General features: G+C 40.0%; 1 protein-coding gene across 1 annotated transcript in view; it reads left to right on the forward strand.

Moving 5' to 3' along the window:
* The window catches only part of ush2a (Usher syndrome 2A (autosomal recessive, mild)), a 286,437-nt gene that overhangs the window by 65,053 nt on the left and 195,367 nt on the right, over positions 1 to 26,017 (forward strand). The window contains exons 16-27 of the mRNA XM_049604025.1: positions 1,554 to 1,837; positions 3,619 to 3,844; positions 4,133 to 4,270; positions 6,522 to 6,702; positions 9,740 to 9,903; positions 10,371 to 10,529; positions 10,647 to 10,875; positions 11,910 to 12,030; positions 12,228 to 12,375; positions 14,112 to 14,393; positions 20,416 to 20,591; positions 21,095 to 21,242. Coding sequence (XP_049459982.1) covers positions 1,554 to 1,837; positions 3,619 to 3,844; positions 4,133 to 4,270; positions 6,522 to 6,702; positions 9,740 to 9,903; positions 10,371 to 10,529; positions 10,647 to 10,875; positions 11,910 to 12,030; positions 12,228 to 12,375; positions 14,112 to 14,393; positions 20,416 to 20,591; positions 21,095 to 21,242 — 2,256 coding nt within the window. The remainder of the gene's footprint in view (positions 1 to 1,553; positions 1,838 to 3,618; positions 3,845 to 4,132; positions 4,271 to 6,521; positions 6,703 to 9,739; positions 9,904 to 10,370; positions 10,530 to 10,646; positions 10,876 to 11,909; positions 12,031 to 12,227; positions 12,376 to 14,111; positions 14,394 to 20,415; positions 20,592 to 21,094; positions 21,243 to 26,017) is intronic.

Here is a 26,017-nt window from a genome sequence, read left to right on the forward strand (position 1 = left end):
TATATTTTATAATGGGTGTGGGATGCTTTATAAACTGTTTAGTTTTATTGGGAGAAATTCACAGAGCACAATATATCACAGCATTGTTAGGGTTGTAAGCATCATCCTGTCAGCCTGCATATTTACCACCAGCGAACTCCGACGTGCACGCACACCTCAGCACACGCACACGCAGACATATCTTCACCGCGCTATTATGAAATATGATCTATGGAGAGAAATACATTCATATCTATAAAATCATTAAAGTGGGCAGACCAGGGGAAATGCCAAGTGTCTGCCGCACACTGAGCAGGACACACACTTACACAGACAAGCACACACTTTGTCATGTGCGCTAACATAGATGCACAGATATGCTCTCGCCGGCGCACGTGCACACACTCACATTTCCACCCACCCACCCACATACGAACACACGCTCCCTCATAAACGGCTGTGGTGACTGCGTTGCCCCCAGGCATCCATTTAGGGACAGATTGCCTGTCATGGAATACGTATGGCATATTCAAATAAGCCCTGCTCGCTCACGCTGCATATCATGGTTTAACTAGCCTTATAGCCTGGCACTGCTGCTGTGGCCATAAAACCTCCCACAGTATGGTCAGTTTTGGTGTTTGTTATTGGGCAAAAATTATAAACAGAACAGAAATAATTTAGGAAATACTTTACCTCAATTTCAGAATGTTTAAAATGCTGACAGACCTAAATTTAAGATCAATAAATGAATGCATAAATAGTAATAACTGAGGTGAAACTGTGATTGGGTCGTTGCACATGCTCTTCTGCATGGCACCTAATGGTATTGAAAATGAGATATAAAATGTTTAAAGTGTGGAAGGCTTTCATATTCATACTTAGTACTTAGTACTTTAGTACTATACTCAGTTTAATAACACTAAATATTATGAAACCTGTTGATAAATCATTCTAAAAAGATAATATGCTCCTTTCTAGATTTTATTAATTCTTTCTTTTTCTTTTTAATCTCACTATTACCTGGCACGTTGGCACTATTGTCTTAGTTACACTAGTGCCAACAAAGCATATTGAATCGATCTGCTAATCTGGCAACAAGCTGAAATAAATTGTTCTTTAAGTGCTTTAAAGCCAACAGAACTCACCCTGTCTTGTTTTTACGCCAAATGGTAATTCGGTGTTATTTTTATGTCCCGCTATCCATCTCTCCATCTCCTCCTTTTCTTTCCCTCCATCCTTTTCTTGTAGTTGCTTAATTTATTTATTTTCTCGCTCAGTGAAATTAAGTGTTTGGCCTTAGGTGAGTGATCCATCATATGTAGAGGGCCTGGCCCTAATGATGGCAGTTTTATACACTCACCCACCATTTCTCTCGCTCCCTCTAGCTCACACACACACACACACACACACACACACACGCCTGCAAACAGAGAGACTGAACGCTGTTTGGTGAACAAGCAAGCATCAATTCACTCTTTTTATTTCTTTTTCCTTTCTGGTTCTCTCAGCAGGTCCCACTCGGTCCTCTCCTCAACATTTCTGTAAATGCCTTCTCTCTCTCTCTCTCTTTCCAGGTCTCTCTTGTGACCGCTGTGAGTTTGGTTATTGGAACCTGTCCCACCCAGACGGCTGTGTCCCGTGTGACTGTGACCCCCTGGGTTCCATCAGCCCATTCTGTGAGCCTGAGGGGGGGCAGTGTGAGTGTAAGCCTGGGGTGGGGGGGCAGCGCTGTGACTCTTGCGGCAGGGGTTTGTATGGTTTAAGACTGGAGGGATCCTGTGCCCCCTGCAACTGCTCACAAGAAGGGACAGTACCTGGGACAGACTGTGATCCTCACACAGGACAGTGTGTGTGTAAGGCAAGTTAACATATATACATTTTGAGTGAGATTTTTATTATGACTGATGACACCAACAATAGAAGATTTATTTTACTAGGAGTAACAGACTCATTGAGATTAAAAATCTCTTTTTAAAGAGTGTCCTGGCCAGGACAGGCAGCAGCAAAAATAACATTGTTTCAGACAAAAATCTGAGTATATAACAATTTAAAATGAAAACAAAGAAGAACTTGTAGAAACAAGATGTAACACATCAAATCATTCTTCAATCATTCAAAATATCTAAAAGCAGATACAGTCATTTAGAAACACTTTGAATGCTCCTAATGAGACCAGTTCCCATAGATTAAGGTTAGGTTGTAACACATTCCAAGCCCTTTTTACAGTTCAGTACAGCAGTGGTGTAAAACATATGGCCTGTGGGCCAGAGCTGGCCTGCTTAAGGGTCCAGTCCGGCTCACTGGATGACTTTGCATACCTAATGGTGATGCACATGTGCAGGCTAAAATGTGTCAAGTTTCAGAGTAATTTAAATAGTAAGTAGCCTACTTTATGTAAAATACTGCTTCAGAGACTTGTGCTGCTTCCTCAATACCCTCCACTTAGGTTTGATGTGATGGTGACAGAATTACTGCGCAGGAGAGGAAATGTATGGGGAAATAGACATGTAATGATAGTGAGTAGTAATGACTGATTGCTATTAAGCAACGGTTTTACTGGTCCGGCCCACTTGAGATTAAATTGGGTTGTATGTGGCTCATGAACCAAGATGAGTTTGACACTGATGCAGTAAAGACTTAAGAAACAGTTAGCATCAATAAGTCCTGGGAGCACAGACAATAACTTCCCATACTTTTTTGTAGGATGCAGATCCGTAGGTAAGAAGGAAGTGTGAATGATTGTACAGAGCAATGATGAGTAAGGGCTTTGAGATTTGTAAAAAATCTCAGTGATCTGTTGTAGACAGTATCCAGCATGTGTAAGCATTGTGAAGATGCTTGCATGCATTTAACATCAGTGTCGTCCAGCACAGACATAAAGGTGGTGGCAACAAGTCTCCTTTTGGCCTTGAAGGAAAAGCAAGACATTATTTAACAACTCACAACAAAACAGACAGTTACTAACAAATATTCAAACCATTTTACCAGCAGCAATTAACTTCGTCAAGTGGCGTAAAAAAAAGTAGAAGCCACCTAGTTTAGTAGTCTGGTTTTGGTCTGTGAGCAGAGAAGAGCAGGTAAAAATGATGGTGGTACATACACTACTGGTGAAGTAGTCCAATAAGGCTTCTAAAGTTTATTTTGAATATAAACCTTTAGAAAAGGAATGATTAAGAGTGGGAAAAAATACACTGGATTTGGCTTTTCTAGGTCACAAAGTAATATATTCACTCCCCATTATGCACCTAAAGACCCTGCTGGACCTCTTCTGTTATTAGATAAAGTTTTTCTCACTCATCTCTTTATAATTTATCCTCTCATCTGAATTACGTACCACCATGTGTGATCCACACAGCTGCCTGATTTTGTAAATCCATGACTAAATCTAAGGTGGCAGCTGATCAGAAAATAAAACATGACTAACGGACAATGCCAGTAGCAGAGCCAACAGGTAAAGACAAAAAGGTTCTGTCAACTTTTTTATGTGACTGACCAGTTCAACACCTTATTGGCAATTCAGGCACATCCAAGATCCTTTGGGGGCTGGGAGACACCTATATGTAACTTACTGTATATATTTATATGACACTTAATTTTTAAGACTTTACATCCCTCTTTCTGTCCTCTTTTCTTTCTTAGGAACATGTGGAAGGCCGTCGCTGTGACTCTTGTCGTCATGGTTATCACACCCTGGAGCAGCGAAACTCCCTGGGCTGTCTGCCGTGTGCATGTGACATCCATGGCACTGTGCCAGAAGGTGTATGTGATATGTGGACCGGACAATGCCCATGCCGAGAGGGGGTGGAGGGAGCGGCTTGTACCAACTGTGCCCACAACTACTACAACAGGAGTTTACACCTCCAGAGTAAGTTAACACTGAGCTGAAGCCAAAGTTACATCTGAGTTAAGTCCCAGTCTCATAGTTGAGGTCTCTTGTAAACAGTGTTTATTAAGATGTTGAGAAATAACATATTTTATGTCATAGTTACTGTAATTCAAATAAAACGGATGTTACATAACTAATGTTTTCTCTTTACCTCAGGACTTTTGTCTGAAGAGATTTTTTGTTTTGTGTTGTTGCATAAGTGGTGACAGTTTTGGAGAAAAAGTCTGAATCTATTCTGCCTTCTGATGTTGATTTGTGTCCTATCAGCGGGGTCGACCCAGGGCTGTGTACCATGTATCTGTGACCTCAGAGGGACAGTGACGGGGTCAGTGTGTGACAGCACCACAGGGCAGTGTGTTTGTGTCCCTACACGCTATGGAAAGGACTGTAGTAGCTGCAGACCTGGTAAGTGTGTTTGGAATAATGATTAAATGGATGATGTATAGAGCAAAATACATTTAAGGGAGTGACTGGATAAAAAAATTTAGTGGAAACATTACGGCCTAAAGGTCAGGCTACCCCATAATGAAAGAGATTCTGAGGAAAATGGTGAAGAACAATGGTTGGTAGTCCCAACTTTTAGTGTTTGTGCGTGTATGTGTGTGTGTGTGTGTGCTGGCACGTGCCCTCTGCCAGATCTCCACTCAGTGATTGTCCTGTTTGTGCCAGGTCTCAACAACAGCACCACAGAGGGGCAAGATTGCTTCTTCTCACTCATCTCATTTTGATTTTTGTGTGTGCATTGCCTCATGAATTTGTGCGTGCGTGCGTGTGTGTGTGTGTGTGTGTGTGTGTGTTTGTGTGTGTGTGTGTGTGTGTGTGTGTGTGTGTGTGTGTGTGTTGTCAGTCTTGTGGGAGAAGAGGTAACAGATGTTGTATTGTGTCAGTAATGGAGAATGACCAACAGCATAGTCAGGTTTACTGTAACGCAAGATGTGACTTGATGTATTGATGGAAGGTTGTTTAAAAAATAACAGAAGACACAAGATAATCATTATTATCTCACAAATAATACAAAATCAAAGGCAATGATCAGTACCATGGTGAGGTAACAAAGATGTACAACTTTGCCAAATGTTTTAATCCCATTGTTTCATTATATTTTCCGAGCTCCATCCTCAAATTTCCCCTCTTAATTTCCTAAACCGCCTGTTCATGACATGGTAAACATGCTGTTGCAAATTCCCTGTCAGAGTGGCTAAATTAAATATCTAATTTGTTTATTAGCCACTGCTAGCGTTGAGGAAAATAAACTGAATTGATTTGTACTTAAGAACTCAGAGTGCTTAATGTAACCCCACACAGACTTATTGGCTTTGTGTTAAATTTTATTACAAATAAATGGCAAACAACACCCTCTAATGCTTATTTGGAGGGACATAATATGGTTGTCTCAAAATTGAACCAGGCCACGTCCAAAATCAGCCACTGATTTACTACTTGCTATATGAGGGATGTCATGTGGAACGCTATAACACCATATAATCAGATGCTGTCGAAAAAAAGAGAACATATTAGACACTGTTAAATATGCATAGGATTTAATTTATTTTAGCTAGAGAATAGTATAGAAATTGTATGGAAAACACTTGAATGTGACAAGTTAACTGTATAGTGATCAGTAAATAACTTTGGATGAAACCACAGATGAAATTTGTGACATCATATGTAAGAATTTTGCAGAGCACAACCTGGACATGAAACAACTGATGTTCTTGAGTTGTTATTTCAGAGATTGTCATGTGAATTTGATTTTAAAGGTGTTTGAAATAAATGCAATATTAAAGAAAGGAACAAGGGAAAAAAAAGAAGAAACCAAGAATAAATCCTCCTGTTGTTGGGCTGGGCGATATAGCAAAAATCAAATATGAAGATATTTTTGACCAAACACCTCAATATTGACATTGCAGCAATATTGTAGGGTTGACTATTGGTGCTCTCACAAAATATTTTAACAATGAGATTTTTGCTAAATAATCAGCAGTAATGTAGGTTTATTGACTAAGTGATTAAAGGCAAATAATAGAATAGCTATAACAGTCTGGTAAGTTAATAGAACTCCATCACTTTACTTTACTGTAATGCAGCCTTTAAAACCAAGGCAACTCTTATGATATTACAATATCCGAAGCTACGACTAGTCTCATCACGATATTGATATAATATTGTAAAACTTCAAATAAAAATCCCAATTAGTCTCAATTAAACGCCCAGTCCCTTTTACTAGCCTGGTGATTTTACTGAAACCATGGGCACCAAAGACTAATTCATTCAGATTTACCATCCTGGGAAAGAAGGGAGACACAAAAAAAGTGGTGACTCTTTAGTAATTGATGTGTTATTTAAAACCAAAATTTTCACACTGGTTTAAATTAACAATTTGATTGTATATCCCATATTTGCAGTGAAGCAGTTTTGTATGAAAGGAATGAAAAGCCTGTCTTATATAGACGCTTGTCTCAAATATAAGCCAGTTGAGTTCAGTGATTTAAGCAAACGGTAGCCCAGGCTATTAATTGAAGTTTTACCATATTCATATACTGCCGAGCCCCAACCTGCATACATGTCTCGGCCCTAACTTTAGACAGATTAATAAAGTGACAGACAAGCAGTCAGATTCATTATGTTTCTTTATTTTATGTTTGTCTCGGTCCAGGCTTCTACCGCTCTCAAGATCAGGTTATGTGTGCGGAATGTGACTGCCATCCAATGGGAGCATCGCAACGTGGATGTGAAAGCCAGACCGGACAGTGTGTGTGTGCCCATCCTTCAGTGGGAGGGCGACGCTGTGACCAGTGTCGTGAGATGTTCTTCGGATTCAACCCTGGCCTGGGCAGGTAACTCACAGAAAGTTAATCACACAGATGAACACCATATCCGCAGGTTGTTCATCCTGTAAAGCTTTTATCCATTAATTGCACCACCTGCGCATACACAAACACACAAACGTGCGCTGCTCCGCCAACGAGCACACACACCAGCAGGTGCAGTCTCTGTAAGGACAGTTTACAGATTAGTTGGCAGACATATGACTTACATGAGTTAAGAGCTGCTTTGACCTTTACCGCTCATGTCTTTACCTGCAGGCTATCTCACACACACAGCGCCACACACACAACTTGAAACACAAATGCACAAATGTAACTGTACACGTTACATCTTGCGCAGTGCTGGTACACACACACACACATAAGTTCCTCTCATCAGGGTGTCATTGCAGATAGATGATCCACAAACTCTTGACTGGTGGTCCACTGTGTGTGTTTGTGTTCGTGTGTGTGTGTGTGTGTGTGTCAGCTGACCTTGCCTGATAGCTGTATTCCCCTATGTTCAGGCTGTGGCTGAGATCTCCTCACAGCAGAGAGGGATGGAACGATTGAAGAAAGGAGAAAAGCAACAGAGTGATAAAGAGTTTACCTAAGAAAGAGATTAGGGAGGAGGCGATGGGAAGGAAATGGTAGAATAATCAGAATTTCAGAAAAAAATATGGATGGGGGATGGCTTGACTAGGGATATGTGTCAGTAGTCAACTATTCCTACCCTCACTAGTCACCATCAGAAATACTTGTTGATACCCAGAGGAAGGGAGTTTAGATTGGCGTGGAGATCAACCAACCACTCTGATCATCAATGGCTTGCCGTTTCTTTCTCTCTGTCTTTCACACACATGCACAACACACACATGCGTTCTCAAACTTAATGGATGGGACCATAAGTTTGTCACGTGACTGATACAAGTCGGCCGCTGTCCATGGATGTTGAGCGTGGAAAGTTTGTCTGAACCTCACACTCTTGCACCGGCTTGTTCTTTTCTCACTAGGCTGAATGAAAGAGGTGATTTTTGGCACATGGGAGATCCCAACAAGCTTTGACTTGTGTGTGGGTATCAAGTTGAGACATTAAATACTCAGTAAATGAATGATATTTCTCTCTGTTATCTCTCTCTCTCTGTCTTCCTTTATTCCACCATTTCCTGTCTTATTTTCTTTCCTTGTGCTAAAACAAATGACAAATAAAGTCTTGGGTTGTTACTGCTGAATGCATTTCTTGTGCCCAGACTCGCTCCATAGTAAGGATTTCTTCATCTAAATATCATCAAGTAATTTATCCTCCCCCTTCAATCAATAGGCTCTACACAAATTAGTTTACACACATACATACACACACACACACACACACACACACACACACACACACACTCACGCACACACACACTGATGTGGGTGTGGTTGGCTGATGTAGTCCTGTGTCTCTGTGTCTCCATGGAGAAGTGGGTCAGAGAAGTGCTGACCGCTGTTAACTTCATCACAGGGAAATATGATGGTAATTCTGTCTGGGGGGATTAGATATTGGCACATACACACATTCACTTACACACATAATTTTATTACAAGGGATTACATATGTAATATTCTGATACTCTAAAACCTACAGTAACATATGATTTGTGTTATTGGGATCTAAACATCTTTTAAAGTTATTTCTAATGTTATTACATGACACATGATGGTTAATTTGCACACAGTTCCCTGCATGTCTCTGTTTGTTAAACATGCTATATGTTACTAAACACACATGAATGACTCTCTTTCACACACACACACTGTACTTTGAGGCTGATGAAAAAGGAGAGAATGGGTGTGATGTTGGTGTTTTCTTTCTCCTTGGGAATGGAGTGAAGGTCGAGTCACTATGGCATTTTTGTGTGTGTGTGTATTTGTACCTGTGTGTTTTGGAGTGTGTGTGTCTGTGTGTGTGTTTGAGCACCAGTTGACAGGACAAATTTGCGGCTCGTTAAGAGGCTGTGGCTTTTCACACAGCAATAAAGAAGGTGTAGCTGTGTGTGTGTGTGTGTGTGTGTGTGTGTGTGTGTGTATGTGAGTGAGAGGGAGAGGGAGCATGTGAGTAGAGTATGTGTAAGAAAGAAAAACACACATGGATTGTGTGTGTGTGTGTGTGTGTGTGTGTGTGTGTGTGTGTGTGTGTGTGTGAGTGACAGTAATAGGGTTTATATGGTGTTACTCTCTATGTCAGTGTAGTGTGTGTATGAGTGTGAGCCAAACAACCCCTCAACAAGCACATAGATCGTGTGTGTGTGTGTTTGTGTGTGCATGTGACTGTGTGTAAAGGTGTGAGGTGGCTGGCCGGATGATCACCCGCTGCCCAGCCCCAGTGAGGGTAACACCACAGTGGTGACCCAGACACATAAACTGTCAGACTCACACACACACACAGACACACACACAGATTTTGACTCTGAGGGGAATGAATTTTCTGTGAAGTTAGTTTTACAGTTTGGGGATGATGATGATGGGTGGGATAGACGGGAGTGGGGGGTTCCCTGACAGTGTTAAGGTGAAGACCCAACACCTTTCAGGCACACACACCCAGTCACAAGCTGTCTTTGGACACTTGCACACTAATTCAGATACATTTAAAGTGCATTTTCTTTCTGTGTTTGGCCAAACATCCACACCCAAACAATTGCATTTACTGTGTGAACTTCTACAGTAAATAATATTGTCATGTATGAAAAAAACAAAATGACCAGTGTACGCAGACTACTTGATTACGGTAAGCAAATTATTTAAACCGCTGTGTTGCATGATATTTTTCAACAACACAATTATCCAGCCACAGAGCCAGAAGTAGGCCGTATGTCAATGACAGCATCTGGATGACTGATTCTTTTTTTTTGAAAATCGTTAGCTATTCAAAAGGTACAATTTCTTACCCAACCTGGGTCTTAAAAGGCTCTGGTAATTATTTTAAGTATCGTTGTTTTCAATCAGATGAGTGTTGCCATGAATGAAAATTGGGAACTGTACAAAACATCTTCAGGATTGTTTCTTTTTTCCTTCTTTCCTTGACCAGATGCCAGCCATGTGCATGTAACCCAGCGGGCAGTGTCAATGGTTCATGTGATCCAGACTCAGGGGCGTGTGTGTGTAAGCTGCTGGTAACTGGAGACAAGTGTGATACATGTCAACCTGGAGCGAGTCATTTTGACCCTGAGAGCCACTTTGGGTGCAGTAAAGGTCTGTTTTACATGCTAACACACACAAATATATATATATATATATATACACACAAGCCCAAATCCACACACACCGACTTAAAGGCTAGCTGTTTCTGCCTGTTTTTGGTCTTTGTGCTAAGTTAAGCTAACCAGCTGCTAGCTGCAACTTCATACTTCTTGTACATGCATGAGAGTGTTATCAATCTTCTCATCTAACTCTTGGCAAGCACGCCAATACGTTTATAATAGAACTATTTCTTAAAGCAGCGGCAAAGATTCAGAACATCAGTGATGTAAAAACGATTTCTGTGCAGTCTGATATTGAGGTCCTTGCTGAATTATTGCTGATTCTGGTAACACATTTACACCAAAGCATCATACCCTAATTATAAACTGTTTGTCCCTGTAAAATTATAAACTGTAATCTGTTTAGTTTGTATGTATCACTGTTAATCTCTTTTACTGTTTTTGTTTCTGTCCGTGCAGCACCCTCCCAGCAACCTGCGCCTGTAGGTCTTGCTCTCAGTTATTCTTCCATTCGTCTCTCTTGGCATCCGCCTGACTCCCCAAACTCAAACAGACTCAACTACACACTCATCAGGGATGGACAGTCAGTGCGTAGCATCCAAAGTCACTATCCTTTCAGTAAGCATCCACGCAGGTTCTCAAACAATTTTCATCTCCTTCTTATTTCAAGTACAGTCAAAACAAACATTGTTTTCCAGACTCATTTCCACCGTCTTTCCTCCCCCTTTTTTTCAGGCCGTGAGTCATTTGAAGACACTGATTTAGTTCCCTACACCAACTACTCTTACTGGCTTATAACAGCTAATGTGGCCGGGGCGACAACAAGTGCATCAGCCTCATACCAAACTTTAGGTGCACCACCGGAAGCAGAACAGCTCCATTTAAACCTTGTGGGACGACCCGGTCCAACCACCGCAAGCTTTAACTGGAGCACACCACGAAACGATACAGGCCCAGTGGAAAGGTCAGTGAGAAGGGGAAAGGAGGGCACGGTTTAGAGGCACAGCACCATGGGCTGAAGTCAAAATTCAGATTGTTGTGGTTCTGGCTGAAGCTGACTGCCAAAAACATTGTAATGATCAACATAAATCATTCATCTTATAGCGTACCAATGCAGCTTGAGGGCGTGTGCTAAAAGTAGCCACCTAGGATGAGTAACCTGTTGAATGGGACTTGCTGATACAGTTTGTTACAAAGCATTCAGAATTGTCAATCCCTTCAAACAAGATGGTGACACTTAACAGACAGTTAGTTAAATGGAGAAGAAAAAGACTGAGCAAGGTCAGATGAAGAGAGTAACCAAGTGAAGGACTTATGGATATTGAAGATAAGAGCAGGACAATGTATACTTTAGGAAGGCTGTGAATAATCAAAGGATGTGCACTGTCCACAGTTGGTGAGGAGTTCAGCTGGAAAAGGGAGTAAGAGGAAGGAGATAAGTAAACATTTTATCTATCTTAAACCTACTGTCCCTCAAGGAACAATACAACATATGGGAATCTTAAGAGAAAAATGTGGATATATAGATGGAGTTGAGAGCATCCGTGGTATGATTGAATAGGATACTGAGGGAAGATATGGACAATGGGTCAAGATTGAGGATAGACGTCTGAGGATCAATGAAAAGGATTAGTCAAGTTTGAAGGTAAAGAGAGACATGGACAGTATGACACAGGATGGGTAGACTAGCACTGGTTTTTCTTTATTTAGAAATTTTTAAAGATTCATTTTGGGGCATTTTAACCTATAGTGTATGAACAAGAAATATGGGGATAGAGAGGGTGGTTGACCTGCAACAATATCCTGGACATCTGAATTGAAACTGGAGACATTGCAGCCTACACCCCCAAACATCTTGGCCCCTAAGTCTCTGCGACACAGCACTAGTTTTTAACTGAACCACATCACAAAACCATGTGACCTATCACAGTGATAGAGAGAGATGGAGAAAAATAAAGAAAAGAGGAATTTATTATCATAATTTTTTGTCTCCCACAGGTTTGTGCTATCCTCCACGGAGTCTAGTGGAGCAGAGCCTGTCATTCACTACACAGGCTTATCTACAGAGGCTGTGGCAAGCGGTCTGAAGCCCTTCACCCAATACACTGTAATACTGGAGGTGGGTGGGGCAAACAGCTGCCAGTGTTTTTAGTGCCTGCATCGCTTTGCAAAATATAGCCTATATGTATTGTATATCCTCACTGCTAATAAAACAAGATATATAAAGCAACTGCATGTGCTTGAGCCACAGCCAGTGTATATTTTCAGCATGTACAGCCTACAGCATGAAAATGACAAAATCCTAACTGTCTACAGGCGTGCTCTTCTGGGGGGTGCACTTCTATCCCACCGCTGTCTCTTCTGACAGCCTCTGCCCCCCCACAAAACCAACCCCCTCCTAGAGTCACTGCTACAGGAGCCCATTCACTGCATGCCTCCTGGGAGCCCCCCAGTCAGCCAAATGGTAGGACCCCCAACGTACACGTGCATGCTGCACAACTGATGTAACATGTAGAACTACAGGAAAACAAATACACATCGTATGTCTGTGAAATTACAAACCAGCACATGTAAACTTTGTGTTTATTAGAAGTGTTTCAATTACATGACATAACAAATATATATATATATATTATTCATGTCAATGTCAGAATGAATAATACAGTGGGATAATCACACACGCACACACACACACACACACACACACACCACAAATTTAACTAACATGAAACACTTGCCTTGTAGCGTGGCTTTTAGGCTTGTGTCATTGAAGAGGAATAAGAATCAAGTAACAATTCTACACACCCACACACACACACACACACACACACACACACACACACACACAGAAATGCGCACTGAACTGGAACTGCCTTTGGTAAATCCAGAGAGCTTTGTAATGGCTCTAAGGCTCAGTGTCATACAAAGCCCTGTAACCTGGGTTTCTCTCTGTTTGTGTCTCTCGTTTTTTTTCTCTCTGTTAATCTTTTCCCCTCCCAGTGTCACACTCAGCCTTGTTACATGGGTTTTCTCTCCTTCTTTCAGTTTCACTGTCATCAGTTCATTAGTTGAAGAATGGTTGATATGGCTCTCAACTGAACTCAACTTCAGTGTCAGTCCTCACCTCCACCCTATTTGATCTGGGTAGGCTCTTTGACTCAGCCCGCCCTGTCATTTTACTTGAACTGATGTAGTTTCAACTAGAAACAATGTTCATTCTAGTAATTTAGAAAACTTACAGTTGAAAACTTTTGTCAGTTGTGTCTAAACAGAGCGAGGGAGACGAGCAGACACACACACACACACACACACACACACACACACACACACACACACACACACACACACTGATTAGAGAATAGCATTGTGACAAAATGTACATGAAATTAATAGAAATATTGAATAAATCAAAATGTTGTGTTGTGGGAATGTCAGTTTTTGAACACACATTCAAATGAACTAATGTTGCAGTTGTATAAACTGCTCTAAATGCACTATATTGATAGAGGAAGGGTGAGAAAGGGAGAACACAACCTTTAGAAAAAAAGGGTAAGGTAGAATGTAATGTATCAAGACTGACGTTGGTGAAAAGAAAAGAAAAAGACTGGGTAACGTCAGATTAGGCCTCTCTTTTTTATTTTATTTGGTCTGTATTTAAACTTGTAACAACATTTAGGCACTCATCTATTCCATAGTGGGTCTGTAAGTCCCTTTTTGTATTGTGGTGTTGCCTGATCTGTCCTCATCCTAAACCAGCTCTGTCATTTTCCTATTAACAAGTGGAATAGAGCATGAGAGATTAGGACAATAGCCTGGTTTCCACTAGAGAGCCAAACAGGACTAGCCAGGACTTAGTCATTATCAGCCTGTTTTCCACTTCAAGACCAAACACAGGCAAAGGCTTGTGTCTCATCTGTTGGCATCAGGGATGAGTCTTAAGCAGGGCTGCAGTTTCTAATACACACTCAATATTTTGACTCTTTTATCATAGACATGCTGAATTGGCACTTTTAATTCACTAAAAGAGTTGATCTGGAATATAAAAAGAAAACTGGTAGTGTTTCCCTGACAAATCCTGTAGCTGCAGTTGTTGCTTCCCTTATTTAATTTTGCAAATAACGATGTAATGCTTCTTGTAGTTCTAATTGCAAATCTGTTGCAAACTCACTCTTTTTTCTTACTATTTTTCTTTCTGCACAGGCGTTATCACAAGGTATGAGGTCTTTCTACGTGGACCAGTGGAGTCACAGAACCTTTCAAGCCCTGCTGTTGAAAAGAGAGTCTTCTTCAGTGTTGGTTGGCTCGATCCAAGTGTTTCCCCAGAAGCACAGCTAACCAATAGGAGTGCAGTCTCACCCCCAGAGAGCAGTACCATTGTAGGAGATCTGCAGGCATTTTCCATCTACCAGATGAGAGTTGTGAGCATTAATTTGGCAGGAAGTGTCACATCAGACTGGACAGCAGCACGTACCATGGAGGGAGGTGTGTATAGATCATTATCATAGTTAAACTAAGGTTACATGGATTTTTTTTGTTTTTTTTTTGTTGGTGTGTATCTCAGTTCAATCAAAAGGCAAAGGTAAATCAATTAACCTTGCAATTTTACAATTTACTATTTACTGTTTGATTACACATTAAACGAAGTCTGATGACTTTATGACTTTTGTCGTCAATAAGTTTTTTTTTCTTTTTTTTTTTGAGTATGTTACAGGAGTGTTTAAAGCAGGAGTTTCTCCCAGAACCATGACATGGCTGGCTCCATAAAAATCCTGTACTTCATCCACCTTTCCTTTCAAACACTCACAACCCATGGTCCAAGCAGCAGTCCTGGGTTCCTTGCCATTCTAGGCCAAAAGACAGAAGCAGCTCAATTGCCAAAATCAAAATTACAAGTGGTAGCAAGTGAGTTCCGGCTCATTAAAGCTGAGCAAAGTAATTTCGGCTGGTTAAATTTTGTCTAAAGAAAAAGCGAGACCAATCACACACTTATTCCATTATTACAATGTAATGCGTTACATTAACTGCACACTTAAAATCCAGCCACTTCGCCCCCCTTTTAACAGATGTGAATGGAACATGGTGGTCACTTTCAGTGCAGGATGCCTCAGCTGAGTTTAATCAGGATTGTTCAAAGACACCTTGAGTTAAAGCCTATTTCCTTCCTGGTCTCGCCCTTTGCTAAGACTTTTCAGTTGACTGTTGCCATGTTTTTTGACCAGTCATGCTCATTCATGTTAAAATTCTGTAGCTCCATCTCCCAGTGCTGGATACCAAATTTGATATTGAGACAGTAAAAATAATAAAAAAAAAAAAAAGTAGAAATCAACGGTTTTTCACATTTGGCAAAGAAACCTATGATGATGGCCTTCATTGGCTTGTGAATGCTTTGGTGTTGGCTTTTCCTCAAGTGGATGAATGCAGCATAAAATACTAAAATGTTATAATGATAGACGGAAATCTGAGTAATGTGATCAAGGGATGTTTTGGTCTAAATCTGTCCACCAGAAAACTTTGCTAATGGATAAAATCACAAATGAATAAATTGCATTAAATGATAATAATAATAAAACAGGCATTTGTCAAAAGGAATGCAGGGAAAAGAAGGAGGGAGGAAATAAAAACTGTGTGGGGGAGGGGAAACTCATTAAGGTATTTGAATTTCAAATAGATGATATGGCTCATTAGGACTAAACGATTGCCTCCAACATCACTCTAAGCAATGTGTCTGGATAACAAGCATATGATAACACCATTTTAAATGTGAAGCGTGTGTCTGTGTGTTTGTGCACGTACATGCACTGTGTTAGAAAGAAAGAATATGACTGTGGTTATGTCTACCATGAATCACATTTCACAGCATATTTCACAGTTAGATGCCATCAACAGTGGAATAAAAGAGTCCCTCTCTCTAATCTGTCGTGTAATAGTGGCTATCACAACCGTAGAATTATGAAATACTTAAATCCATTAAGGCCACATAATATCCACTAAGTCTTGGTTTTGAAGGTGTGTTTTCGTGTCTAAATTAGTATTTTATTTTTAATTTTCTCACTGTGAAAGGGTCATTTTTTATGTTTTAAGTATCAGTCACAGGAAAGCTTCAGAAACAAAGAAAAACAATAGAGAATACAAAAGAGTTTAGTAGTCTAAACGTTTACATCTCAGAGATTAAAGATGTGTCAGGTTTTGGTGTCAGGCACTCATAATCTAAGAGAAAATGCATCTTTATAGACTCCTTTTCACTGGTTTTCAACAATCAGAAAAGTAAAATTCTTATTTTCTCAGTTCCTTACACTGTTGCTATTTTGGCTGTGCTGTTTATGTCTACTAATTTAGGTGAATTCACCCCAACCTTTATGAGCGTTTTTACTGGGGGAATGCCATATCATCTCATTCACGATAATGCCAGTGTAATTTCTAAAATAGTATGAAAAGTTCATATGGCTCAAAACAAAGGTATTTCTGATTGCAGTGGTTCCAAAAAGACGAGCTGCTTCAGTAGTGCGGATTAAACTGTGGCGTCAACAGTCCTGGACTTCTCAGACTCTTTTAGCAAGAGGGAACTCACTCAGTGGCTCCTCTGGCAGCAGCACAGTATCTCCCCCTCTCCTCTCTCTTACCAGAGTCAGTGTCATCAAGTGATCTTGTCATAAACCTCTGGTAATGTAAATTTACATGATGCTTGTGGTGTGATAAAAACTACATGTAAGTGAATGTGCAACAGTTCTGGTGTCATAACAGCCTGTCACAGGTTACAGCATGATGATTAGAGGAGAAATGGCAGAGCATAACGGTCCAGGTGAAACAAAAAAACAACTCAAGAGGGGGAAATTGTCTGTTGATTTATATATATATATATATATATATATATATATATATATATATATATACACACATATATATATATATATATACATATATATAGTACAGGCCAAAAGTTTGGACACACCTTCTCATTCAATGCGTTTTCTTTATTTTCATGACTATTTACATTGTAGATTCTCACTGAAGGCATCAAAACTATGAATGAACACATGTGGAGTTATGTACTTAACAAAAAAAAGGTGAAATAACTGAAAACATGTTTTATATTCTAGTTTCTTCAAAATAGCCACCCTTTGCTCTGATTACTGCTTTGCACACTCTTGGCATTCTCTCCATGAGCTTCAAGAGGTAGTCACCTGAAATGGTTTCCACTTCACAGGTGTGCCTTATCAGGGTTAATTAGTGGAATTTCTTGCTTTATCAATGGGGTTGGGACCATCAGTTGTGTTGAGCAGAAGTCAGGTTAATACACGGCCGACAGCCCTATTGGACAACTGTTAAAATTCATATTATGGCAAGAACCAATCAGCTAACTAAAGAAAAACGAGTGGCCATCATTACTTTAAGAAATGAAGGTCAGTCAGTCCGGAAAATTGCAAAAACTTTAAATGTGTCCCCAAGTGGAGTCGCAAAAACCATCAAGCGCTACAACAAAACTGGCACACATGAGGACCGACCCAGGAAAGGAAGACCAAGAGTCACCTCTGCTTCTGAGGATAAGTTCATCCGAGTCACCAGCCTCAGAAATCGCAAGTTAACAGCAGCTCAGATCAGAGACCAGATGAATGCCACACAGAGTTCTAGCAGCAGACCCATCTCTAGAACAACTGTTAAGAGGAGACTGCGCCAATCAGGCCTTCATGGTCAAATAGCTGCTAGGAAACCACTGCTAAGGAGAGGCAACAAGCAGAAGAGATTTGTTTGGGCCAAGAAACACAAGGAATGGACATTAGACCAGTGGAAATCTGTGCTTTGGTCTGATGAGTCCAAATTTGAGATCTTTGGTTCCAACCGCCGTGTCTTTGTGAGACGCAGAAAAGGTGAACAGATGGATTCCACATGCCTGGTTCCCACTGTGAAGCATGGAGGAGGAGGTGTGATGGTGTGGGGGTGTTTTGCTGGTGACACTGTTGGGGATTTATTCAAAATTGAAGGCACACTGAACCAGCATGGCTACCACAGCATCCTGCAGCGACACGCCATCCCATCCGGTTTGCGTTTAGTTGGGACGATCATTTATTTTCAACAGGACAATGACCCCAAACACACCTCCAGGCTGTGTAAGGGCTATTTGACCAAGAAGGAGAGTGATGGAGTGCTGCGGCAGATGACCTGGCCTCCACAGTCACCGGACCTGAACCCAATGGAGATGGTTTGGGGTGAGCTGGACCGCAGAGTGAAGGCAAAGGGGCCAACAAGTGCTAAACACCTCTGGGAACTCCTTCAAGACTGTTGGAAAACCATTTCAGGTGACTACCTCTTGAAGCTCATGGAGAGAATGCCAAGAGTGTGCAAAGCAGTAATCAGAGCAAAGGGTGGCTATTTTGAAGAAACTAGAATATAAAACATGTTTTCAGTTATTTCACCTTTTTTGTTAAGTACATAACTCCACATGTGTTCATTCATAGTTTTGATGCCTTCAGTGAGAATCTACAATGTAAATAGTCATGAAAATAAAGAAAACGCATTGAATGAGAAGGTGTGTCCAAACTTTTGGCCTGTACTATATATATGTATATATATATATATATATATATATATATATATATATATATATATATATATATATATATATATATATATATATATATATAAATCAACAGACAATTTCCCCTCTTGAGTTGTTTTTGTTTCACCTGGACCGTTATGCTCTGCCATTTCTCCTCTAATCATCATGCTGTAACCTGTGACAGGCTGTTATGACACCAGAACTGTTGCACATTCACTTACATGTAGTTTTTATCACACCACAAGCATCATGTAAATTTACATTACCAGAGGTTTATGACAAGATCACTTGATGACACTGACTCTGGTAAGAGAGAGGAGAGGGGGAGATACTGTGCTGCTGCCAGAGGAGCCACTGAGTGAGTTCCCTCTTGCTAAAAGAGTCTGAGAAGTCCAGGACTGTTGACGCCACAGTTTAATCCGCACTACTGAAGCAGCTCGTCTTTTTGGAACCACTGCAATCAGAAATACCTTTGTTTTGAGCCATATGAACTTTTCATACTATTTTAGAAATTACACTGGCATTATCATGAATGAGATGATATGGCATTCCCCCAGTAAAAACGCTCATAAAGGTTGGGGTGAATTCACCTAAATTAGTAGACATAAACAGCACAGCCAAAATAGCAACAGTGTAAGGAACTGAGAAAATAAGAATTTTACTTTTCTGATTGTTGAAAACCAGTGAAAAGGAGTCTATAAAGATGCATTTTCTCTTAGATTATGAGTGCCTGACACCAAAACCTGACACATCTTTAATCTCTGAGATGTAAACGTTTAGACTACTAAACTCTTTTGTATTCTCTATTGTTTTTCTTTGTTTCTGAAGCTTTCCTGTGACTGACACTTAAAACATAAAAAATGACCCTTTCACAGTGAGAAAATTAAAAATAAAATACTAATTTAGACACGAAAACACACCTTCAGAACCAAGACTTAGTGGATATTATGTGGCCTTAATGGATTTAAGTATTTCATAATTCTACGGTTGTGATAGCCACTATTACACGACAGAAAATAAAGAAAACGCATTGAATGAGAAGGTGTGTCCAAACTATATATATATATATATATATATATATATATATATATATATCCCAGGGTACATTTTCATTTTGTATTTGGGAGTGTTTTTTTTTGTTTTGTTTTTTAAATTTAAGATTTTTTTTGGGGCATTTTTGCCTTTATAGATAGGACAGTCAAGTGTGAAGGAGGGAGAGAGAGAGGGGTAATGACATGCAGCAAAGGGCCACAGGCTGAAGTCGAACCCAGGCCACTGTGGCAACAGCCTTGTACATGGGGCGTCTGCTCTATCCACTAAGCCACCAATGCCCCAGGCAGTTGTTTAAATGTGTAATTTGTGGTAGATTTTATTTTGATGAACTATTAATTTCTGAATATTGCACACACACCGAATCTCTCTCTGAGTTACTGTTGTTGTTTACAAACTGAAGAAATGAGAGAAAATTTTTGTTTAGTTTTTTCTGAATATTTGAAGGCAAACTGTAGGTTGACATGTTGAATGTCAAATTGATTACAATATTTATTGATTTATTATCTTTATTTTAATTGGTGTTTTTAAGTTGTAGGGAAGAGAAGAAAAAAAGAAAACAAAAAAAACAGGGTGGGGAAAAGAGGTTGGTAGGAGCCACACAATGGTACAGAACAGGGTTTTTCAACTTAACAGTCAATAGGTTACATCCCTTTGTGTATATGGTCCATTTTTTCCAATATTTTATATATTGGTCAAATCGCAGTCTTAAAGAAAAGGTATGTTTCCCCATCCAGTGAATTTCTTTAATAGTTATTGGTTTCTTTAACAGACGTGTGATATCTCATCAAGCGATTTATTTCTCATTTACAAATATGCATTAATAATGTGTAAGTGATTTAGCTAATGATTACATAAACCAGTGGCTGAATATGGTGTGTGATCTGTGTTTGCTTCCAGTCCCAGAGTGGATAGCTCCTCCAGAAGTGTCTGCACTGTCATCCACCAGTCTCAAAGTTTCGTGGAGCACTGCTGAGGGTCAAGGGATCATCGCCAGAGGGCAGGTCACAGAATATCGGGTCAACTTGCTCACTGAACAGACCAACAATCCCTATGCTCCTCCCGTTATTAGTCAGGTAAGACACACACACACACACACGCCGGTATGCTCTTGCACATACTGTAATGAGCGGCCAACAACACAACTTTACAGCTGTCAGTTGAGTCAAAAGTTGCGCCAATGGCTAGAAGTCAAGGTATAAATGCTCTATTTTTTTTATTATTGTAAATGCTGTGGACTAGCTCATTCTCAGTACAACTTAGGTTTCACCATGCTTGTGTATAAAATATTCTCACCTGCAGCAGCAGCGAAGTTCTGGAGGTGGAGATGAAACAAATATGCAATTGCCCCAAACACTTTTAACTGACCAGACGATTTAATGAATTGTGATTTGATTTCATGTGTCAGTAACTCTGAAATTTAAATCACTGATATCAGAGTTTGTGCATGAAGTTAAGGACGGAGGTAAATATGTATAAGTTCTGTTTCTTGCTTCTGTTTCTCTCCTCCTTTCTTCTCAATTAGATAAAACATTTGCCACAACAAGTTTTAATTCCCTCTGTGTCTGCCTTTTTTTAGGTCTTACATAGGGTGGGACCAACATCACAGCCTCTTTATGTGGTGAAAGGACTGAAGCCTTACCATGTGTACAACTTCACTGTAACACTCTGCACAAAGACAGGTTGTGTTTCCAGTCTGCCAAGCACAGGATGGACCCTACCAGCAGGTAAAACAAAAAGATGTGTACAAAAACGCACATGGATGCAGACAAACAGGAACAAACATACATTTGGTATCACAACAGTAATCAGCTTGTGAACATAGGAGAAAGCTGATAGTCCCAATATATTATCCACACAATATATAGATAGATAATAGCAGTTTAATTTTATATAATATCTGCAGTTTTAATCTTTTAACTGTGTGGTATTCCCCTTCATAACAACAGCGACACGAGCCTCTGACATATGCCCACACGCATCCAAAAGCACACAGTCAGTCATTGGGTACTTGAGTGGCGACAGCATCGGTCGTGTTAACCAGAGGGGATATTCATGGCGCGCGGCAGTAAAAACAATTTACTGTTAATTACAAGGAGAAAAATGTGGCGTAGCACACACTTCCTGCTGGCCATGAATCAAACACACACAGTAACAGAAACACACATACAGTGTGTCTCTCTCTTTTGGATTTATAACCATTATGGAAGTAGAATGAATTAGCTGTGTTTAATAACTCAGGCACAAATCTAGGGGACCAAGATGAGCACTAATTGATCAGTGCAGGATGACACACACACACACACACACACACACACACACTTAGAGAATTTTTATTCACTGCCTCTATGTCAGTTTCTGACAGTCTGTTGCTTTCTCACTTTTTTACTCAATCCATCCTTCACTTCTATCTCTACATGCTGCTTTCACTTAAACAGAAAAATAGCACATGGCAGCTGAGGAACATTAATCACTCTGCAATATACATATTGCTCACACGCACACACACACACACACACACACACATGACCCTCCAACACACTTTTCCATCTGTTCACTTATGGTCTCTACTCCTCTGGCTCATTTTATGTCTTTTTCTGTTTTGTTTTTGTTTTGTTTATCCTTTTAGGTGAATAGACAATGGGTGCGCTGAGTGGTTGTGGAAAAAAAAAAGACCCTTTCATCTATAAATACTTGCTCAGGGATTTGAGCTTTTGAACGTTTTCTAAACAGCTACATCTGTTGACATAGCGAATATTTTCATTTCATACAATTCTCAAAAAGTCCTTCCTTGTGTTTATTGTGATGAATGATACTTCATATTGTAATTGGTGGACTTTTTAAATGTACTTTTAATGGCTACATCTGTTGACACAGCGGCAATGTTTATTTCAAGTGATTCCAAAGACTTCTCTTGACTGTAATACAGTACAATACAATATGGCTTATTGTACCCAGTTGACTTTTTGAATGTATTTTTAACAGCCACATCTGTTGTCACCATTTTGTTTCATTCAACGCCAAAGATGTCCCTTGTTTCAACTATAAGAAATGATAATGGCATATGCCGTTTGGCAGATTTCTTTTTTAATCTCAACACTATTTGCATAGCATGTGCTGCTCCACTGGGTGTTGAGCTTCTGTCGTAGCTCCACACCTCCTATCACTTTTCCTCATTCAGTTTAAAATCATCTCGAGAGTTCACAGAAAATATTAGATAGTAATTTTTAGAGCATAATCGAAGCTATCAGGATGTGCAGCAACCCTGTTACTGTTAGTGTATTTAAACAGTTTTCCTCTGTAACCTATCAACAGTAGGGAACAGATGAGCTGTAATCACGAGATAAAACAAAGTTCTGAAAAGCTGTTGCCGTCCTTTTTTTAGTTTGTTTTTGGGGACCATTTATATGTGCCGTACTGGGATATTTGTAGATTTTTATTCAATTTATGTACATTTTAATACCATACAAGATTTTGCTTGCTCTTGCCCATTTTCTACAGTGATATGAGTTTTAGAAATAACATATTAAAACATCATACCACAGGTGTTTAAGTCTAAATATTTTCAACTGACTTTGTCTGGTCATAATTACGATATACATCTATTTTAGTTCAGTTTTATTTGACAATTTCTGCGTCATCAGAATCACAAGTTTTACCCCACAGAGAGAAATCCAAACAGTCCCGGTACAAAAAATAGAAAGTTAAGATTTATTTTATCATTTCTTTTAAAGGAATCTACATATACAGTATTATTGATGTAAAATTCATGGAGCATGTATTATAATCAGTATGTTCATATTGAAGCTTTTCTCCTCACAAGAAGTTGTAGCCTTATTCGCCCCGTTTTCAGTGAAAAGCTGAAGACAAGCTAAAAGCATATGTATGATTTGTCTGAAAGGTTATTAAACTTGATCTTAGAATGTATTTTACAGAAATGAAATAAACATTGTGATATCTCCTGAATGAAACTGTCTGTGGAGGAAATGATCCTCACATCAAGTGGCACTCCTGGTAGGGTGTACTTGAGCGTGGTCCTGATGCACTGATAAATCTACCACACATAAGGCTGGGCCATTAGAGCCAGCTACCATCTGCTGTAAGTGAGCAGAGAGCATCTGCGAAACCACTGGAGTTACACCAAAGCACATGACTGAACATTAGCGTGCATATTGAGACAGACGTAACGACACAAGGAAAGAGCTCTCCGTCCATGTGTGCGGATGCATTCGCAATTGTTTCAATGTGTGTGTCTTTCCACAAAGTTATCGATCAAGACGTAAAGTGAGTGGCTAATCAGGGGCTGATGGTGATGTTTTATGTATCCTACATCCATAAAGGCTTGTTCTACAAGACGTACACACAGAGAGACATACACACATACACACTCACACTGTAACACCACTCAACAGAACAGGAACTTTATTGATTTACGCATAATTGGCCTGAGGCCCTTCTTGAGGAGAGAAATATGCATGGCAAGGGATCGTGATGTCAATAAGTGGTGTGCTTGTGTGCGTGGTGTAACTGTACGCTAAGAGCCTGTTAAGACATGTCAGTCGCTGTAAAAACAGAAAACACACACACATGCACAGTTGCTCCTGGGAGCTGGCCCATGATTTAGCTGCTTCATTACCATGTCGGCAGCTAAAATTAACCTTTCTGTTGGACTGTTAACCTTGTGTGTGGGTGTACATGTGTGCGTTTGAACACACGCATGATGTGGCAAGTGGCTTTCGTCAAACTGAATGTGTCATGGTGTCAAGTGCATTTCAGCGAATTAACAAGCTAATACAATAAATTGATATGTGATACACAAAGACTACAGCGCATTAGAAACCCATCGATCAAATACACACCCATAAACACACACACACATTCTTTTGTCCATCTGTCTGTCAAAGTTTGTAGTGTTTTTCTCTGACATGCAAGTTTGGTGGATAGAGGACTATTTAATGCTGGGCATTATATTATTGAGCAAAGAAAATATGTTACAACATCTTGGATAAAGACTGTGAGACAGCTGTTGGAGTGTAATGATAATAAATAATAAGTAGTGTAGTAATAAGAATTTCACTCTATAATGTCGGGTTGTGCCTAAGAGATAAGTTAAGATGCAAGAAAATGGATGAATATTCATACTTGCCACTGAAGGATAAATCTGTAGAAAGGCTTCTTGCACAAGGCCTATTCAGTGTCACTTTCACTTTTAACTTTTCAATGATAGCATACAGACACAAACGTCCAGTAGGAAGAACACGTACTTTGATTTTTACTGTTAAATTGAAAGTATCCTCATTAACAATAACAACATTGTCAAATGAGAATTGGAGTAATCTGGAAAGAAACAAACTCCTCTTTTCTGTAGTGAAGTACACACACTCTCTGTTAACTGATGTCCAGCCATCACTGGTGACAATAGCTCTACTAGGGTGAATGAATCAGGTATAATACCGTCAGTAACGCTGAAGTCTCACAGTCAGATGTCACCCAGGGACATTTAAGTTCACTGAGGTCAGTCCAGTCTGATCAAACCTCAAAACCAGCAGAGCGTGGTCCATTTTGCCTGGAAACCTTGCTTGCCCCCGATGCAGTGGGAAGCTTACGTTGCCTTTTGTACAGAAACTACAAGGCTTAGTTTTGCACAAGATAAAGATCTGCCACAGGTAGAGATTCAACGTTATATCAGTTTCTCTACTTTAAAAGTTCTATATACAACATTAACAAGATTAATTTAGCAGCAAATAACTATTTGTTATATAAATATGTAGTGGAGTAATGACATCCTGAGCAGAGAATTAAGTTATACTACGGCTTTGTGCGTTATAATTGTAGCTTCTCTGTTTGCTGATATGTTTGACAGTCTGGCTGCCCGTACATTTTAGTACATGTGAGTCCCTGTGTGTTTGTCCCACTTGCTAGTGAATTGCTGCCACTCTGCACTGTGCTCATATGGTGCGTACGGGCAGTTATTGCTGAAAATGGCGTCGTCATGAAAGCGTAATGCCCACCCTTCAGTTTTCCCCCTGGGTAGCTCTGACAGCACTATTGCAGTTGTCAGCACTGTTAGCTGTTCACCGTAGGCTAAGCCACCTCCATGATGAGAGCCATATGCAGACAATCCCAGCTCAGACTCTGGATTATAGATATGCTCTAAATGTCGCAGACAGCTCCTTTAATCTTGAAGCAGCCACATTTTTGCATTTTCATCTCTAAGCATCTGCCTCTAGCACACACACACAAATATACACACTTTCATTCAGGCTTTGGCTTAACCAAAAAAACTAACCCTTAACACCTCAAACATGTACACCACTGTTTAAAACAAGGTGCATGTGCATGTGTGTGTGGCACAGTCAGTGTTCTAAATGTCACCATAGCTCAATTTCAATAGACTGGTAAGCTATCGATTGGCAGTAATTTATGGTTTGATGTGCCAAGATGAGCCGCCTTAGACAAGCTGTCCACTTCCCTTTTAAGAGCTCTATTAGAACTCACACTA

Source organism: Epinephelus fuscoguttatus, linkage group LG2 (genome assembly GCF_011397635.1).
Source record: "Epinephelus fuscoguttatus linkage group LG2, E.fuscoguttatus.final_Chr_v1".
Lineage (NCBI taxonomy): Eukaryota > Metazoa > Chordata > Actinopteri > Perciformes > Serranidae > Epinephelus > Epinephelus fuscoguttatus.